Below are 20,895 nucleotides of genomic sequence, written 5' to 3' on the forward strand. Positions count from 1 at the left end.
ACTGTGTCTGCTGCTAATATAGACTGGTTGATAAAGAGATGTCGTAGTATGTATGTATGAAGAAGAAAGAAAAAAAAACCACGGTTAGGTGGTATACAATTATGGACGGACTGCCGAGTGCCGACACAGAGGTAGCCACAGCCGTGAACTACCGTACTGTACTGTGTCTGCTGCTAATATAGACTGGTTGATAAAGAGATGTCGTAGTATGTATGTATAAAGAAGAAAGAAAAAAAACCACGGTTAGGTGGTATACAATTATGGACGGACTGCCGAGTGCCGACACAGAGGTAGCCACAGCCGTGAACTACCGTACTGTACTGTGTCTGCTGCTAATATAGACTGGTTGATAAAGAGATGTCGTAGTATGTATGTATGAAGAAGAAAGAAAAAAAACCACGGTTAGGTGGTATACAATTATGGACGGACTGCCGAGTGCCGACACAGAGGTAGCCACAGCCGTGAACTACCGTACTGTACTGTGTCTGCTGCTAATATAGACTGGTTGATAAAGAGATGTCGTAGTATGTATGTATAAAGAAGAAAGAAAAAAAACCACGGTTAGGTGGTATACAATTATGGACGGACTGCCGAGTGCCGACACAGAGGTAGCCACAGCCGTGAACTACCGTACTGTACTGTGTCTGCTGCTAATATAGACTGGTTGATAAAGAGATGTCGTAGTATGTATGTATGAAGAAGAAAGAAAAAAAAACCACGGTTAGGTGGTATACAATTATGGACGGACTGCCGAGTGCCGACACAGAGGTAGCCACAGCCGTGAACTACCGTACTGTACTGTGTCTGCTGCTAATATAGACTGGTTGATAAAGAGATGTCATAGTATGTATGTATAAAGAAGAAAGAAAAAAAAACCTCGGGTAGGTGGTATACAATTATGGACGGACTGCCGAGTGCCGACACAGAGGTAGCCACAGCCGTGAACTACCGTACTGTACTGTGTCTGCTGCTAATATAGACTGGTTGATAAAGAGATGTAGTAGTATGTATGTATAAAGAAGAAAGAAAAAAAAACCACGGGTAGGTGGTATACAATTATGGATGGACTGCCGAGTGCCGACACAGAGGTAGCTACAGACGTGAACTACCGTACTGTGTCTGCTGCGACTGGATGATAAATAATGATATAAAAAATATATATATATCACTACTGCAGCCGGACAGGTATATATATTATATAATGACGGACCTGCTGGACACTGTCTGTCAGCAGAATGAGTTTTTTATAGAATAAAAAAAAAAACACCACACAAGTGAAGTCACACGACGAGTGTTTAACTTTTTCAGGCAATCACAATATAGTATACTACTAACTATACTGGTGGTCAGTGTGGTCAGGTCACTGGTCAGTCACACTGGCAGTGGCACTCCTGCAGCAAAAGTGTGCACTGTTTAATTTTAATATAATATGTACTCCTGGCTCCTGCTATAACCTATAACTGGCACTGCAGTGCTCCCCAGTCTCCCCCACAATTATAAGCTGTGTGAGCTGAGCACAGTCAGATATATAATATATACATAGATGATGCAGCACACTGGGCTGAGCAGTGCACACAGATATGGTATGTGACTGTCTTGTACTCCTGGCTCCTGCTATAACCTATAACTGGCACTGCAGTGCTCCCCAGTCTCCCCCACAATTATAAGCTGTGTGAGCTGAGCACAGTCAGATATATAATATATACATAGATGATGCAGGCATGCAGCACACTGGGCTGAGCAGTGCACACAGATATGGTATGTGACTGAGTCACTGTGTGTACCGTTTTTTTCAGGCAGAGAACGGATATATTAAATAAAACAACTGCACTGCTGGTGGTCACTGTGGTCAGTCACTAAACTCTGCACTCTCTTCTACAGTATCAGCCTCAGGTCAATCTCTCTCTCTCTCTCCTAATCTAAATGGAGAGGACGCCAGCCACGTCCTCTCCCTATCAATCTCAATGCACGTGTGAAAATGGCGGCGACGCGCGGCTCCTTATATAGAATCCGAGTCTCGCGAGAATCCGACAGCGTCATGATGACGTTCGGGCGCGCTCGGGTTAACCGAGCAAGGCGGGAAGATCCGAGTCGCTCGGACCCGTGAAAAAAAACATGAAGTTCGTGCGGGTTCGGATTCAGAGAAACCGAACCCGCTCATCTCTAATATATACTGCATATAACACAAACACATATCTATACTTATAATAGAGCTGTAATGGTTGTGTCTGTACATAGAAGTTTTTTTGAGAAATGTTCTCCTTGGGACTATGGGGGTCATTCTGAGTTGATCGCTAGCTGCCATTGTTCACTGCGTAGCATTCAGTGAAAAGAACAGCTAATCTGCGCATGCGTATGCACCGCAATGCGCACACGCGTCGTACAGGTATGAAGTCCATTGTGGTTTTGCACAGGTTCTAGTGATGATTCCAATCGCACAGCCGATCGCAAGGAGATTGACAGGTAGAAGGCGTTTATGGGTGTTAACTGACCGTTTTCTGGGAGTGTTTGGAAAAATGCAGGCGTGGCCGGGCGTTTGCTGGGCGGGTATCTGACGTCATTACCGTGTCACTCATCGCAGCAATCATCGCACAGGATAAGTAACTACAGGGCTGGTCGTTTTGCACAAAATATGTTTGCAGGCGCTCTGCTGCACAGGCGTTCGCACACTTGCAAAGCGAAAACACACTCCCCCGTGGGCGGCGACTTTGCATTTGCACGGTTGCTAAAAACTGCTAGACAGCGATCAACTCAGAATTACCCCATGTGTATGAACTACGGAAACACAAAAAAAATCAGAATTTTTGTTTGCTTGTTTGTCTCTTCGTTCTGGCATCACACAAAAACTACGGGATAAATTTGGATCGTGTTTTCACTATTGTATAGTTTAGTCACCCACAAAGGTAGGTATTATCTCAATGTGACATCAGGGAGAGGAGAAATAAGTAAAAAATAGACGTTTGACCCTCGGCGCGAGCAGTGCTCCTCAAGCCAAAAATTACTATGGGGTAAATTTACTAAAAATCGTATTTTTCCGAATGAGGTTAAAGTTCACGAATGACATCGAAAGTGTAAATTTGCAACTTTTTGAATTTTTTACGACTAATTTACTAAGCTGTCGTGTTCTGCATTTTCGTATTTACCGATGTCGATGTCATTCGTATTTTTTGGCAGTGTTTTACGGGAGTGAATTGTAAAACACTGCCGACTTTAACACAATGAATCTCGGCCGGATCTGTGAGATCCGTGCTGGGCTTCATTGTGCACCTTTCGTAAAAAATCAAGCATTGTTAAAAATAAAAAATAAAATGCGTGGGGTCACCCCTCCTAAGCAAAACCAGCCTCGGGCTCTTTGAGCCGGTCCTGGTTGAAAAAATATGGGGGGAAAAGTGACAGGGGTTCCCCCATATTTAATCAACCAGCACCGGGCTCTGCGCCTGGTCCTGGTTTTAAAAAATATGGGGGACAAAAAGCGTAGGGGTCCCCCGTATTTCTGAAACCAGCACCAGGCTCCACTAGCCAGGTACATAATGCCACAGCCGGGGGACACTTTTATATTGGTCCCTGCGGCCCTGGCATTACATACCCAACTAGTCACCCCTGGCCAGGGTACCCTGGAGGAGTGGGAACCCCTTAAATCAAGGGGTCCCCCCCTCTAGCCACCCAAGAGCCAGGGGTGAAGCCCGAGGCTGTCCCCCCCATCCAAGGGCGGCGGATGGGGGGCTGATAGCCTTTTTGACAAAATGTGAATATTGTTTTTAGTAGCAGTACTACAAGTCCCAGCAAGCCTCCCCCTCAAGCTGGTACTTGGAGAACCACAAGTACCAGCATGCGGAGGAAAACCGGGCCCGCTGGTACCTGTAGTACTACTACTAAAAAAATACCCCAATAAAAACAGGAGACACACACCTTGAAAGTAAAAGTTTATTACATACATCCACACCTCCAAACATACACACTTACCTATGTTCACACGAGGGTCGGTCCTCTTCTCCATGTAGAATCCATGGGGTACCTGTGGGAAAAATTATACTCACATAATCCAGTGTAGATCGGTCCTCTTCTGTTCTTTTTGTAATCCACGTACTCGGACGCTCATGTACAGTAATTGCATTTCAAAGGCACAGTATTTTCCATCGTCTCCCCCCTACCCCCATCGCCCTTCCCCCCTGGGGGCCTGCACAGGGAGGAAATTCAGGTCCTGTGCAATACACAAACGCTGAAGATCTACTGTACAGTACTGTTTTGCTCAGTTGGTAGCGTCAGAATACACTCATTTCATTCCCGCTGTTTAGGTGCATTTAGCGTAAAGAATCGCTCCTGCAGATGTACTTTGATTTATGTGAAACCTGTGTGCATCCTTCCATTGACTGTCTTACAATGTAAATAAAATAATACAGTGCATTATTACAGAAAAAAAAAAAAAAAAGAAAGAAAGCACATCAGCTCTCGAACCCTGGACTCCCAGCGAGGGAGGTGGGAGCCTTCACCCCTAGCCCACGACGCCTCATGAGAGATTTCCAATTTCATGTGTGAAAGTACTGCAAACAGCGCCCGGCCCCCGCCCCATTGCTGTTGGTTTATGCCTTAGAGGACTCGGACGCTCGCATTTGTAAAGCACGGTGTTTTCCTCCGCCTCCTGCTAGCCTGTTGCCCTTCCCCCATGGGAGCCTGCACAGATCATGCAGTAGACAGGGAGGGAATGCAGGTCATGTGCAATACACAAACGCCCACTGTAGTACTATTTTGCTCACTTACAGTACCGTACTGTACTGTAGGTTGCATTTAGCGTAAAGAATCGCTCCTGCAGATGTACTTTGATTTATGTGAAACCTGTGTGCATCCTTCCATTGGATGTACTGTATTGGAGATAATTTTTTTTTTTTTAAAGTGAATGTCACGGGAACACATTAAAAATAAGGTTGGCACTTCCTTCCCATTGGTGTTGGTTTACAGTATGCCGTAGTGTACTCGGACGCTCATGTACAGTAATTGCATTTCAAAGGCACAGTATTTTCCATCGTCTCCCCCCTACCCCCATCGCCCTTCCCCCCTGGGGGCCTGCACAGGGAGGAAATTCAGGTCCTGTGCAATACACAAACGCTGAAGATCTACTGTACAGTACTGTTTTGCTCAGTTGGTAGCGTCAGAATACACTCATTTCATTCCCGCTGTTTAGGTGCATTTAGCGTAAAGAATCGCTCCTGCAGATGTACTTTGATTTATGTGAAACCTGTGTGCATCCTTCCATTGACTGTCTTACAATGTAAATAAAATAATACAGTGCATTATTACAGAAAAAAAAAAAAAAAAGAAAGAAAGCACATCAGCTCTCGAACCCTGGACTCCCAGCGAGGGAGGTGGGAGCCTTCACCCCTAGCCCACGACGCCTCATGAGAGATTTCCAATTTCATGTGTGAAAGTACTGCAAACAGCGCCCGGCCCCCGCCCCATTGCTGTTGGTTTATGCCTTAGAGGACTCGGACGCTCGCATTTGCTAGTCCTCCATTCCCATTATGCATTAGCGAACTCAGACGCTCATATATTTTAAAAGCACGGTGTTTATACATTGTACTGTACATTCTTCCTTTTACACAATTACTGTAGTTGCGTCTCCATACACATACTGTACAGTACTCCATACTTTTTTCCACCGCCTCCCGTTACGCCTACAGTATTGCCAGAGCTGTAGATCAATCCGCCGCTATACTGTACGATCGAAAGTACTGGATTAGTGGAGCATTAGCGACACAGTGGTGGAGATGTGTAATGCATGATGAGTATTTAGATCGTCTCAACGCGCCTGCCTGTGATGAAACTCAGCTATCGCATTAGCGTGGCTAGACGCCCGTCTCGGCGGAGAAACAGTCAAGATAAAGGTGGCTACATCTGTATGTACATAAGTACAATTTTTGGGGGAAAACATACTTCTAGGGACTGTTTATGAACTATGGAGACAATTAATTTTTTTTGTGTGGAATTTGCACAGGGTACTCAAGTCCAAAATGTATAGAAATAAATATATTCAATATATACATATATTGCCTGCCCCAAATGCGGACAGTTATACTGTATATGTATGCATATAAAATACATCAATAGATAGTATATCTCAAGATCTGTTTCACAGGAACATCCAACTATGATATATTAATCACTAATTAGGCAGCTTATCTTGACAAATGAAGTTGAAGTATGCATGTATTTTTAAACTTACCTCAATTATATAAAAAATACTTTGGAAGGTTTGGGAGGGAAAAAAACATGTGTTGGCATTCATTTTACCTTATATGATTTCCAAATGGTTTCCAATTTTATAGAATGCAGTATGGCTTACAGCTAAAGTTATATTTTAGAGCCACTTTTACTCCTTTGTCAGTCTGATGTGCCCCATACATCTGAAATAAATGCCGCAATTCCCCATTCTGCCTGGGAATTGGGGAAATCCAACATGGTGATTTCCCTGATCTGATGATTCAACAAAAAACAAACAAAAAAGATCGAGGTGATTGCAAAAAAAATTCCTGCTGTAATTTGTGGTAACGGAATCACCACATTTTTGGTAACAGAATCACATTACAAATGTTTCCTCTTACAACTATCCTCAGTATGCCTGATGTGAGCGATTGTTCAGGTACAAAGATGCGAAAAACACACCCAGCACTAGAAAAGTCACATGGGACCTGGTGCACCCAGCGGGGCTGTTTGGCGTGACTGCATCAATAATGTATGAGGACACATCTGTTGGTTGCTCCTTTGATCCGGAAGTAGATCTAGAGAGGAAGTACAGTACCACCATTTATACAGCTGAGCTCAGTCAATTGGGTTTATTTACTAAGGTGGGAGTTTTTTTAGAACTTGTGATGTTGCTCATCGCAACCAATCAAAGTCTACTTAACATTTATCTGGCTGATTTTAGAAGATAATAGAATCTGATTGGTTGCTGTGGGCAAAATCCCCTATTCTAAAAAACTCCCACTTAAGTAAATTTACCCCACTGATTACACAGATTGCACTAAACAGTGTACTGAGAAATTTTTGAAATAATCCTGAACAAGAGTGTTTTATAATATTGTCAATAAGTTTCATCATATTTCTGGTGGGTTCCAGAGGCTCAGTAAAGGCTGAACTTCATGAATGTACTACTTAATTAGTCTTGATTTTGTTTTGAATGTACTTATTTGTAGTTGATATTAATGATTTGCACATCTTTGTATCTGAATCTATAGCCCCGTACACACTGGGTGACACACTAGACAATATGAACGATAACGATTTAAAAAAATATCTATTGTTCATATCGTCTAGTGTGTATGCTGAACGATGAGCGATGCGCCCACAGGGGCGTCGTTCTTGTTCAGTCATTATCTCCCGAAAATGCAGCTCAATTTTAACTATATCATTGAGCTGCATGTTCGGGGAGTGCGGGGAATGACGTCACTGAACAATATCGTTCATCGATATCGTTCAGAGTGTATGCACCGGCGATCTCCCCTAATTTGCGATCAGCGATATAGCACTGATTTCTAACTAGGTAAGGTCGCACAGTTCATACCCGGCTTTTGTTTGAATGTTTATGTCAATTTTTATTCACAAGTATTCCAAGTATTGAGCCATGTTGATACTAGTGATGTGCACTGGACATTTTTCGGGTTTTGTGTTTTGGTTTTGGATTCGGTTCCGCGGCCGTGTTTTGGATTCGGACGCGTTTTGGCAAAACCTCCCTGAAAATTTTTTGTCGGATTCGGGTGTGTTTTGGATTCGTTTTTTTTTACAAAAAACCCTCAAAAACAGCTTAAATCATAGAATTTGGGGGTCATTTTGATCCCATAGTATTATTAACCTCAATAACCATAATTTCCACTCATGTCCAGTCTATTCTGAACACCTCACACCTCACAATATTATTTTTAGTCCTAAAATTTGCACCGAGGTCGCTGGATGGCTAAGCTAAGCGACACAAGTGGCCGACACAAACACCTGGCTCATCTAGGAGTGGCACTGCAGTATCAGGCAGGATGGCACTTCAAAAAAATTGTCCCCAAACAGCACATGATGCAAAGAAAAAAAGAGGCGCAATGAGGTAGCTGTGTGACTAAGCTAAGCGACCCAAGTGGCCGACACAAACACCTGGCCCATCTAGGAGTGGCACTGCAGTGTCAGACAGGATGGCACTTCAAAAAAATAGTCCCCAAACAGCACATGATGCAAAGAAAAAAAGAGGCGCACCAAGGTCGCTGTGTGACTAAGCTAAGCGACACAAGTGACCGACACAAACACCTGGCCCATCTAGGAGTGGCACTGCAGTGTCAGACAGGATGGCACTTCAAAAAAATTGTCCCCAAACAGCACATGATGCAAAGAAAAAAAAGAGGCGCAATGAGGTAGCTGTGTGACTAAGCTAAGCGACCCAAGTGGCCGACACAAACACCTGGCCCATCTAGGAGTGGCACTGCAGTGTCAGACAGGATGGCAGATTAAAAAAATTGTCCCCAAACAGCACATGATGCAAAGAAAAAAAGAGGCGCAATGAGGTAGCTGTGTGACTAAGCTAAGCGACCCAAGTGGCCGACACAAACACCTGGCCCATCTAGGAGTGGCACAGCAGTGTCAGGCAGGATGGCACTTCAAAAAAATTGTCCCCAAACAGCACATGATGCAAAGAAAAAAAGAGGCGCACCAAGGTCGCTGTGTGACTAAGCTAAGCGACCCAAGTGGCCGACACAAACACCTGGCCCATCTAGGAGTGGCACTGCAGTGTCAGGCAGGATGGCACTTCAAAAAAATTGTCCCCAAACAGCACATGATGCAAAGAAAAATGAAAGAAAAAAGAGGTGCAAGATGGAATTGTCCTTGGGCCCTCCCACCCACCCTTATGTTGTATAAACAGGACATGCACACTTTAACAAACCCAACATTTCAGCGATAGGGTCTGCCACACGACTGTGACTGAAATTACTTGTTGGTTTGGGCCCCCACCAAAAAAAGAAGCAATCAATCTCTCCTTGCACAAACTGGCTCTACAAAGGCAAGATGTCCACCTCATCATCATCCTCCGATTCCTCACCCCCTTCACTGTGTACATCCCCCTCCTCACAGATTATTAATTCGTCCCCACTGGAATACACCATCTCAGGTCCCTGTGTACTTTGTGGAGGCAATTGCTGCTGGTGAATGTCTCCACGGAGGAATTGATTATAATTCATTTTGATGAACATCATCTTCTCCACATTTTCTGGAAGTAACCTCGTAAGCCGATTGCTGACAAGGTGAGCGGCTGCACTAAACACTCTTTCGGAGTACACACTGGAGGGAGGGCAACTTAGGTAGAATAAAGCCAGTTTGTGCAAGGGCCTCCAAATTGCCTCTTTTTCCTGCCAGTATACGTACGGACTGTCTGACGTGCCTACTTGGATGCGGTCACTCATATAATCCTCCACCATTCTTTCAATGGTGAGAGAATTATATGCAGTGACAGTAGACGACATGTCAGTAATCATTGGCAGGTCCTTCAGTCCGGACCAGATGTCAGCACTCGCTCCAGACTGCCCTGCATCACCGCCAGCGGGTGGGCTCGGAATTCTTAGCCTTTTCCTCGCACCCCCAGTTGCGGGAGAATGTGAAGGAGGAGATGTTGACGGGTCACGTTCCGCTTGACTTGACAATTTTCTCACCAGCAGGTCTTTCAACCTCTGCAGACTTGTGTCTGCCGGAAAGAGAGATACAACGTAGGTTTTAAATCTAGGATCGAGCACGGTGGCCAAAATGTTGTGCTCTGATTTCAACAGATTGACCACCCGTGAATCCTGGTTAAGCGAATTAAGGGCTCCATCCACAAGTCCCACATGCCTAGCGGAATCGCTCTGTTTTAGCTCCTCCTTCAATGTCTCCAGCTTCTTCTGCAAAAGCCTGATGAGGGGAATGACCTGACTCAGGCTGGCAGTGTCTGAACTGACTTCACGTGTGGCAAGTTCAAAGGGTTGCAGAACCTTGCACAACGTTGAAATCATTCTCCACTGCGCTTGAGTCAGGTGCATTCCCCTTCCTTTGCCTAAATCGTGGGCAGATGTACAGGCTTGAATGGCCTTTTGCTGCTCCTCCATCCTCTGAAGCATATAGAGGGTTGAATTCCACCTCGTTACCACCTCTTGCTTCAGATGATGGCAGGGCAGGTTCAGGAATGTTTGGTGGTGCTCCAGTCTTCGGTACGCGGTGGCTGAATGCCGAAAGTGGCCCGCAATTCTTCGGGCCACCGACAGCATCTCTTGCACGCCCCTGTCGTTTTTTAAATAATTCTGCACCACCAAATTCAATGTATGTGCAAAACATGGGACGTGCTGGAATTTGCCCAGATGTAATGCACGCACAATATTGCTGGCGTTGTCTGATGTCACAAATCCCCAGGAGAGTCATTCTGCGATGATGTTCCTCAGTTTCCGTAAGAGGTTGTCAGCTGTGTGCCTCTTCTGGAAAGCGATGATACAAAGCGTAGCCTGCCTAGGAACGAGTTGGCGTTTGCGAGATGCGCTGCTACTGGTGCCGCCGCTGCTGTTCTTGCTGCGGGAGGCAATACATCTACCCAGTGGGCTGTCACAGTCATATAGTCCTGAGTCTGCCCTGCTCCACTTGTCCAAATGTCCGTGGTTAAGTGGACATTGGGTACAACTGCATTTTTTAGGACACTGGTGACTCTTTTTCTGACGTCTGTGTACATTTTCGGTATCGCCTGCCTAGAGAAATGGAACCTAGATGGTATTTGGTACCGGGGACACAGTACCTCAATCAAGTCTCTATTTGCCTCTGAATTAACGGTGGATACCGGAACCACGTTTCTCACCGCCCAGGCTGCCAAGGCCTGAGTTATCCGCTTTGCAGCAGGATGACTGCTGTGATATTTCATCTTCCTCGCAAAGGACTGGTGGACAGTCAATTGCTTACTGGAAGTAGTACAAGTGGTCTTCCGACTTCCCCTCTGGGATGACGATCGACTCCCAGCAGCAACAACAGCAACGCCAGCAGCAGAAGGCGTTACACTCAAGGATGCATCGGAGGAATCCCAGGCAGGAGAGGACTCGTCATACTTGCCAGTGACATGGCCTGCAGGAATATTGGCTTTCCTGTGTAAGGTGGAAATTGACACTGAGGGAGTTGGTGGTGTGGTTTGCAGGAGCTTGGTTACAAGAGGAAGGGATTTAGTGGTCAGTGGACTGCTTCCGCTGTCATCCAAAGTTTTTGAACTTGTCACTGACTTCTGATGAATGCAGTCCAGGTGACGTATAAGGGAGGATGTTCCGAGGTGGTTAACGTCCTTACCCCTACTTATTACAGCTTGACAAAGGCAACACACGGCTTGACACCTGTTGTCCGCATTTGTGTTGAAATAATTCCACACCGAAGAGGTGATTTCTTTTGTATTTTGACCAGGCATGTCAATGGCCATATTCGTCCTACGGACAACAGGTGTCTCCCCGGGTGCCTGACTTAAACAAACCACCTCACCATCAGAATCCTCCTTGTCAATTTCCTCCCCAGCGCCAGCAACACCCATATCCTCATCCTGGTGTACTTCAACAGTGACATCTTCAATTTGACTATCAGGAACTGGACTGCGGGTGCTCCTTCCAGCACTTGCAGGGGGCGTGCAAATGGTGGAAGGCGCAAGCTCTTCCCGTCCAGTGTTGGGAAGGTCAGGCATCGCAACCAACACAATTGGACTCTCCTTGGGGATTTGTGATTTAGAAGAACGCACAGTTCTTTGCTGTGCTTTTGCCAGCTTAAGTCTTTTCATTTTTCTAGCGAGAGGATGAGTGCTTCCATCCTCATGTGAATCTGAACCACTAGCCATGAACATAGGCCAGGGCCACAGCCGTTCCTTGCCACTCCGTGTCGTAAATGGCATATTGGCAAGTTTACGCTTCTCATCAGACGCTTTAAATTTTCATTTTTGGGTCATTTTACTGAACTTTTGTTTTTTGGATTTTACATGCTCTCTACTATGACATTGGGCATCGGCCTTGGCATACGACGTTGATGGCATTTCATCGTCTCGGCCATGACTAGTGGCAGCAGCTTCAGCACGAGGTGGAAGTGGATCTTGATCTTTCCCTATTTTAACCTCCACATTTTTGTTCTCCATTTTTTAATGTGCGGAATTATATGCCAGTATCAATAGCAATGGCCTACTACTATATATACTGCGCACAACTGAAATGCACCACAGGTATGGATGGATAGTATACTTGACGACACAGAGGTAGGTACAGCAGTGGCCTACTGTACCATACTGCTATATATATTATATACTGGTGGTCAGCAAACTGTGCAAAAATGAAATGCACCACAGGTATGGATGGATAGTATACTTGACGACACAGAGGTAGGTACAGCAGTGGCCTACTGTACCATACTGCTATATATATTATATACTGGTGGTCAGCAAACTGTGCAAAACTGAAATGCACCACAGGTATGGATGGATAGTATACTTGACGACACAGAGGTAGGTACAGCAGTGGCCTACTGTACCGTACTGCTATATATTATATACTGGTGGTCAGCAAACTGTGCAAAACTGAAATGCACCACAGGTATGGATGATAGTATACTTGACAACACAGAGGTAGGTACAGCAGTGGCCTACTGTACCGTACTGCTAAATATTATATACTGGTGGTCAGCAAACTGTGCAAAACTGAAATGCACCACAGGTATGGATGGATAGTATACTTGACGACACAGAGGTAGGTACAGCAGTGGCCTACTGTACCGTAATGCTATATATTATATACTGGTGGTCAGCAAACTGTGCAACACTGAAATGCACCACAGGTATGGATGGATAGTATACTTGACGACACAGAGGTAGGTACAGCAGTGGCCTACTGTACCGTAATGCTATATATTATATACTGGTGGTCAGCAAACTGTGCAAAACTGAAATGCACCACAGATATGGATGGATAGTATACTTGACGACACAGAGGTAGGTACAGCAGTGGCCTACTGTACCGTACTGCTATATATTATATACTGGTGGTCAGCAAAATTATGCACTATCCTCCTACTATATATACTGCGCACAACAACTAAAATGCACCACAGGTATGGATGGATAGTATACTTGACGACACAGAGGTAGGTACAGCAGTGGCCTTCTGTACCGTACTCCTATATATAATATACTGGTGGTCAGCAAAATTATGCACTGTACTACTACTATATACTGTCTACAATGCAGCACAGATATGGAATGTTTTTCAGGCAGACAACGTATACTGGTGGTCACTGGTCAGCAAAACTCTGCACTGTTCTCCTCCTATATAATATTATACTGGTGGTCCCCAGTCCCCACAATAAAGCAGCACACTGAGCACAGATATGGAGTGTTTTTCAGGCAGACAACGTATACTGGTGGTCACTGTCAGCAAAACTCTGCTCTGTACTCCTCCTATATAATATTATACTGGTGGTCCCCAGTCCCCACAATAAAGCAGCACACTGAGCACAGATATGGAGTGTTTTTCAGGCAGACAACGTATACTGGTGGTCACTGTCAGCAAAACTCTGCACTGTACTCCTCCTATATAATACAGCTGCTCCCCAGTCCCCACAATTAAGCAGTGTGAGCACAGATATATGCAGCACACTGAGCACAGATAAGGAGCGTTTTTTTCAGGCAGAGAACGGATAAAACTGGTGGTCACTGATTAGCAAAACTCTGCACTGTACTCCTCCTATATTATACAGCTGCTCCCCAGTCCTCCCCACAATTAAGCAATAAAGCACAATCAAGTTCAACAATAAACGGAGAGGACGCCAGCCACGTCCTCTCCCTAACATTTCCAATGCACGAGTGAATTATATTATTATAATATATATTATTATTATAAGCGGCTGCTTATATAGAATCCGAATCTCGCGAGAATCCGACGGCGGGATGATGACGTTCGGGCGCGCTCGGGTTAACCGAGCCATACTGGAGAATCCGAGTATGCCTCGGACCCGTGTAAAATAGGTGAAGTTCGGGGGGGTTCGGTTTCCGAGGAACCGAACCCGCTCATCACTAGTTGATACATTCCAAATTTTGTAATTTTGTCCTTATATAATTTGTGAAACATAGTAGGAAATATAAGTATAGATTACAGTCTTGCAAGCAGGGCCTTCCTACCTCTATGTCTGTCTGTCTGCTTTTACACAGTTTTGTTCTATTACTATCGTTCTAATTGTAAAGCGCAACGGAATATGCTGCACTATATAAGAAACTGTTATTAATAATAATAATAAGTAGTAGTAGTAGTAGTTGCATTAGTAGGTAGCGAACATATTGTAATCAGTACACTTTACCATGCTCATTACTCACTTGGTGATTCCGTTACCACAACTGGGTGATTCCGTTACTTTATTAATTAATGTAACCGGGTTACAAAATTGTCACACTTTTACCAAATGTATGTACACATATTCCCAGGATGTCCCCTTGTGCAAAAAATTGTGGAAATTTAGAATTAACTCTGGTAGCTGTATTTATTAATTTTGTGTGCACACATATAGGCACATACTGTATGTATTAACGCTAAGAAAGTGACAAAGTGGAGACAGATAAAGTACCAACCAATCAGCTCCTAACTGCCATGTTACAGGCTGTGTTTGAAAAATTAAATTTAGGAGCTGATTGGTTGGTTCTTTATTTCTCACCTTTATCATTCTTCAGTCGTTGATGCATATGCCCCATAGTATGAATAGTCTCATGAATGGTGATTCCGTTACCGACTTTGAAAGTACATTAGGCTGATTTATCAAGAATAACCTACACAAGATAGCACTCGAGGGCATAGCTACCATAGGTGCAGGCAGTGCAGCTGCTATGGGGCCCAGAGCTGAGAGGGGCCCACCTTCCCTGTCACAGTTACAAGTGTTATATACATTTTTCGCCATTGGGTGGCACGTAGGGGTCCTTTCAAACTGTTTCCTTGGGGCCTGCTATATATCTAGGTATGCCCCTGGACCTGCTCATTGTAGTGTAGTATAAAATGAACTGGAGGGCATTTTAATGTTATATAATATGAACCGGGGCACTGTAATAAGGCACAATATGAACGGGGAGCACTATATATCATAATGTGAACTGAGGGAGCACTATATATCATAATGTGAATTGAGGGTACTGTGCGGCATAATGTGTACTGGCAGCTCTGAAATGTGACACAGGGTGAACTTAAGCACTACTACGATTCATAAAAGAGACATTAAATAAGGCACTATTATAGTTCATAAAATGAGCTAGGGCATTATTATAGGGCATACAATTAACAACTGCTGCAGAGAAGTGTCTCTCTAGAAGCACTGGGATAGGGGCCCCTTCAAAATGTTGCTATGGGGCCCACAAAGTTCTGGCTACGCCCCTGATAGCACTTAAGCTATTTTTAGTGTTTTTTTATAGGTGGTTTATTGTAGGCTGTAGCGTTATGATTTGTTCAAATTCGTAGTGACAGTTGTATGATGAATAGAGTTTATCGCTATAAAAAAGTATTTCCATTACCGGTAGAATTGCCCTTACTGTAGGTATTTTCTGCACCATCGCATTCAACACTCAAACCCACCTCACTGTCCTTCCCGCTAAAACTCTCTCATAAGACAGTAGAAAGTAATTCTAGATACAGCTGTTAGAAGTGGGTGGTTGAAAGTTTTATCATTCACATATTAGAGAAGGTTTGAAAAAACAGTTTGAGCAATGGTAGTAAGTTAAATCTGTTTGTCTAAATGGCGCTTGTAGCAGGCATGTTGAAATGAAAAATGGTTAGTGTGTTAGTACTTATACCTAGAACGTTTGTTTAAAAAACAGCTACATGAAAGATTATCCATTCTAAAGGTGAGTTACTTACTGTACAGGTTTTGATTTCTTTAGCACTGACTTTCCAATAGGCTATATATTTGTACCAGTGGTCACCTTAAACCTAAACTACACTTCTCCATTATTGGTTCAGCCGTTATATTTTTTTGCTTGTTTCTTTAGGGCGCTCTCATTATGTCTTAATGTTAAAAACAACTTTTTTTCCCTCTTTCACTTGTTTTTCCCTTAAATGTATAAGAAATCATCCCCAACATGTCTTCTTTGTAGGACCTTGGTTTCAAATGGTGCCACCTCCTCACCAATTTTGTTAAAACATTTTTTTTTTACCAATTTCAGTGATTGTTATTTATTTTTTTATAACAAACAAACAAAAATATTTTTTAATTGGGATTTAATTTCTACCGCAATAATTATTCTTGAAAATTAAAATGGTGAAAGTCCAGTAGGCTCAGATGAGTAGGCCTCCGCAGTAGATAGAAAGATATCACTGGGCCTCCCTTACTTCCAGGCTCCTTGGCAGCCTAATAGGATGCATTGATGGTAGTTATACCCATGGTTGAAACCTGCGGTAGAAGGTTGATGGTAGAAGGTTGACAGTGAATGGGAACCAAGAATAAGAGGAGGAATAGCAAAACAGAGAGTTGGAGAGTAGGGTTTTCCAAATCCCAGGTATATTTGTAAAAAGGTATGGGATTTAGTATAGATCTAGTAACAGTCAACATTAGGCAGACATCAGAGGCTAATACAAATATAAAGACCAGGCCTCAAAAATTTTACCGAAGTACTCTCAACTAGGGAATGCTACTAAGTCTACTAAGTCTACTATTCATAATCCAGTTAAACATATATTTTACAAAGTATGTGTTGACAATATTGCAAATGTTTATTTTAAATTTCCAAGTGTATTGGATGTGTCTTTTCATTGACACACACACATACTCACAAAATGTTTTGTTTTTCTTGTGATGACATGGATACTATGATGCCTAATGTGCCTGGAAAATCAAATGTTCAAAGCAGATGGTGTATTCCGGAAAGGCAACAAATTTACGCAATGAAGACATAGTGTTGTTGTAGGTTACAAATGAACTTGTGCTGAGTACATGGCATCTATGACAACACTTGCTATCTGGAAATGGACTAATCAGCTATTTAAGGATCGGATAAACCAATATACGGAACATCATAAACTCATATGGCTTTTACTTTCATGCTTGCCAGCTGCTCATAAGCTTATATTTTGGAAAATGTAGATATTTTATTAACAAATGACACAAGTCCATTTGGCTGCCATTAATTTGTCTTCAAAGTACTTGTCATTTGGGGGGGGTCATTTTTGAAAAAAATTTAGTTGGGACTGATTGGATTAAGCATTTCCTGCCCTGCTCTGATCAGGTTTTCTTGTTTTATATGCATAATGTTTCCTGTAATTATTGACCTTCTGAAATTACTGAAACAGCCGAAGTTGTGATTTATTGGGAGCTACTGTCGTTGTCTTATCTGGAAATGTGCTTGTGTTTCTCCTGCTAGAACTGAAAACAAAAGTTCAATAACCTACTATTTTTATTTATTACTCTTTTTAATTCTGTCTTTCAATACATTACTTTGTTTTTCCAGTTTGCAAATATACTTGCCACGAACGTTGTGTTGCCAGAGCACCACCATCTTGCATTAATACCTACGTGAAGTCAAAAAAGAACACAAATGTAAGTACTGTGCCTCTGTCTTTAGACTTTGATAGACCAAAAATGATGATTTATCTTATAAATTCTCAATTTTTTTCCAGGTTATGCATCATTTTTGGGTGGAAGGGAACTGTCCGACAAAATGTGACAAATGCCATAAAGCCATTAAATGTTATCAAGGCCTCACCGGACTACATTGTGTGTGGTGTCAGATTACGGTAAATAGTTGCATCTCTTGGTCCCTTTTTAGAAAAACTGGGTAATAAGAAAAGTGGTGATGTCCATATCAACCAATCAAATTTCATATTTGTGTAAGGCTGTTTAGAAAATGAAAGCCAATTTATGATTGGTTTCTATTAGTAACGCCATCTTAGTCTACATCACTACACTTCTAAATGTTTAGACTTTTACTGTACTTATAGAACTGGTGTAATTTATAAAAAAAACCTGTACAAAGCTAACAGCAAAAGAAATGTTTGGTAACCCATAACAATCAATCAGGCGTTTGTCTTAATTTATTATTGTTATTTTTTAAAAATCTGGACCAGAAAATAATTTAATTTGGTTCCAAAGGCTTACAGGACAGTTCATGCACAGTTAAATGTATCATTCCAATGTTTAGAAGAAATAAACATACCAGCCACTCTATCTTTATTACTGTATATTTCTGCTTTATTGAAAAAAAATATTGATGCTGAGTACTACTTTATTTTGCCCGGCCTAAAACATTCCAGCCAGATGGCACATGATATTTTCTAAAGTAAAAGCATATTTGAAGATAACTAATATAGTCTTTATTTGCTATTTAGGGGGTTTAGATTATGCAGAATTTCTTTTGGAAAAAAAAAGTTGCAAACGTTGAAAGTACAGTAAAAGTTTGATTAGCGTCAAATTATCACATTTACTTTAAAACAACTATTGTTACATTTCTATGAGATTGTTCTACTGTGTGTTATCGGTAAATGAATTATTATCCTGTCAAAGTAGTACATAAATGGTTGTTAAAAAATTTGTTAAGATTTTAAGTTTCAATTTAATTTTTTTTTTTTTACAATAGTAAGACAATTTTATGAAGTTTATTTTTGGAGTGATGTTACTTAACTTTCATTTTTAATATCAAACACCATATGTAACTATTTTTTTCTATGTCTGCGCTGCTGCACATTTATAAAATAACCCTACATTGAGCTGAACAATAGGCCAGTCTTTAATAAAAATATTTCTGAGAGGTCTTAATTTTTCAGATTGTTTTCAAGATTGTTTTCAAATAATTATTTTGTCATCATACAAAAAAACTATATTGTCTTATATAACTGGACCAAAAAGTATTATTAAATATAAGAATATTTTTTTAATTCATATTGTGTTTAAAACAGGTATAATTGGCAGAATATTTTTTTTTAAATACAGATTGTGTTTTAAAAAAAAATATAGTTTATAATCTCTATAAACAGTAATCTGTGTTTGAGTTATTAGATAACACTTAGAAATTGGATTGCTCAAAAATGTACACTACATAAATGGAAATTAGAATAGTAATATATTGTCATGTTAAACATCAATATGTGATCGACAAAAGGCTTTCAGAAGAATTCTATTATTGAGTTTTACCAAAGATGTATATGTCAAATTTGTAGATATCTAAATACAATTTACTTGAAGCCATTTAAATCCATTTGAAAACTTTCTACGGTTAAATGTAATTGAAAAGAAATATTATATATATACATTTTATCTCTGAAGTTTGCAAAATAATTATTATTGATTAATTTTCCAACTCTAATATCATTTTGCTAAAACACATTTTTCTTGCTATGTATTTTTGTTGTTTTTCTTTCACTTTCTCTGATCAATTTACCATTAGATGTCTTCTGAAGCGGGGATATTTGCGTACTCTAGCTATATCATTTTGCAGAAGTGCTGTGGGTTATTTTAATTCAACATATTTTTTTTATTCAACATATTTCTGATGTTTAGTATGTACTTATAACAATTTACAGCAGTATTGCAAATTATATATACAGTCTACCTGAGGTTTATAAAGAGAAGTCTATAAAAGTGAGTTTTCTCATACACTTTGGCCCAAAATGTCTACAACACCCGCATTTAGTGATTAGAGTTATATTTTGCAAATAGTATAAGCTATTTTGGCTTACAGTTCGCTCACCTAAAGGGAAAACTGAGAATGCTGCTTTTACATTTATAGCAAAATGAGTCACTGTATATTTTAAAAAAAAAATGTCACCGTGAAAGCTTAACAAAATAGTTACTCACACTTTACATAGACTCTAATACAAATATTACAAATTACTAGCTTAGATGTCTGGCGGTGTCTGCCGTCAATCTGGTTATGTATCTTGATATGATATTACTGAAGTCATGACTCAAGATGAGTCATGTGACGCAAGGGAGCAGGACATTTAACAAATAGGCAGAGAGAATGGCAGGTAAAATGTTCCCATTTCATCTGAAAAAATCCACCGACAGCAGATATAGCATATACATGGCCCCAGGGGAGTGCTATGCGCTTCTGAAGGTTCAAGATGCCCCTAATCCAGCTGTCTAAACACACCAGGGCATTAGTTGTTATTTATATCGCACATACTGTATATTACCCAGAGCTCTATTACAGGAGCCCTTACCCTGCCTTTCCTCCAGTGCTCTGTGGACTTACAGTGACAGGGTCTATTACAGGAGTCCTTATCCTGCCTTCCAGTGCTCTGCGGTTTTACAGTCACAGGCTCTATTACAGGAGTCTTTATCCTGCTTTCCAGTGCTCTGCTGTTTTACAGTGACAGGCTGTATTATAGGAGCCCGTACCCTGCCTTCCAGTGCTCTGCGGTTTTACAGTGACAGGTTCTATTACAGGAGCACTTACCCTGCCTAACCTCCAGTGCTCTGCTGTCTTACTGTGACAGGCTTCATTACAGGAGTCCTTACCCTGCCTAACCTCCAGTGCTCTGCTGTCTTACAGTGACAGGCTCCATTACAGGAGCTATTATCCTGCCTCCCAGTGCTCTGCGATTTTACAGTGACAGGCTTTGTTGCAGGAGCCCTTATCCTACCTTAGCTCCAGCGCTCTGCGGTTTTACAGTGACAGGCTTAGTTGCAGGAGCCCTTATCCTGCCTAACCTCCAGTGCTCTGCTGTCTTACAGTGACAGGCTCCATTACAGGAGCTATTATCCTGCCTCCCAGTGCTCTGCGGTTTTACAGTGACATGCTCTATTACAGGAGCCCTTATCCTACCTTACCTTCAGTGCTCTGCGGTTTTACAGTGACAGGCTCTTTTACAGGAGCCCTTATCCTGCCTTACCTCCAGTGCTCTGCTGTCTTACAGTGACAGGCTCTATTACAGGAGT

General features: G+C 42.0%; 1 protein-coding gene across 1 annotated transcript in view; it reads left to right on the forward strand.

Moving 5' to 3' along the window:
• Nucleotides 1–20,895, forward strand: part of DGKB (diacylglycerol kinase beta) — a 903,118-nt gene that overhangs the window by 221,808 nt on the left and 660,415 nt on the right. The window contains exons 10-11 of the mRNA XM_063924421.1: nucleotides 17,468–17,556; nucleotides 17,637–17,753. Of these exons, the coding sequence (XP_063780491.1) occupies nucleotides 17,468–17,556; nucleotides 17,637–17,753 (206 nt within the window). The remainder of the gene's footprint in view (nucleotides 1–17,467; nucleotides 17,557–17,636; nucleotides 17,754–20,895) is intronic.

The sequence above is a fragment of the Pseudophryne corroboree genome, chromosome 5, assembly GCF_028390025.1.
Source record: "Pseudophryne corroboree isolate aPseCor3 chromosome 5, aPseCor3.hap2, whole genome shotgun sequence".
In the NCBI taxonomy this organism is placed as follows: domain Eukaryota; kingdom Metazoa; phylum Chordata; class Amphibia; order Anura; family Myobatrachidae; genus Pseudophryne; species Pseudophryne corroboree.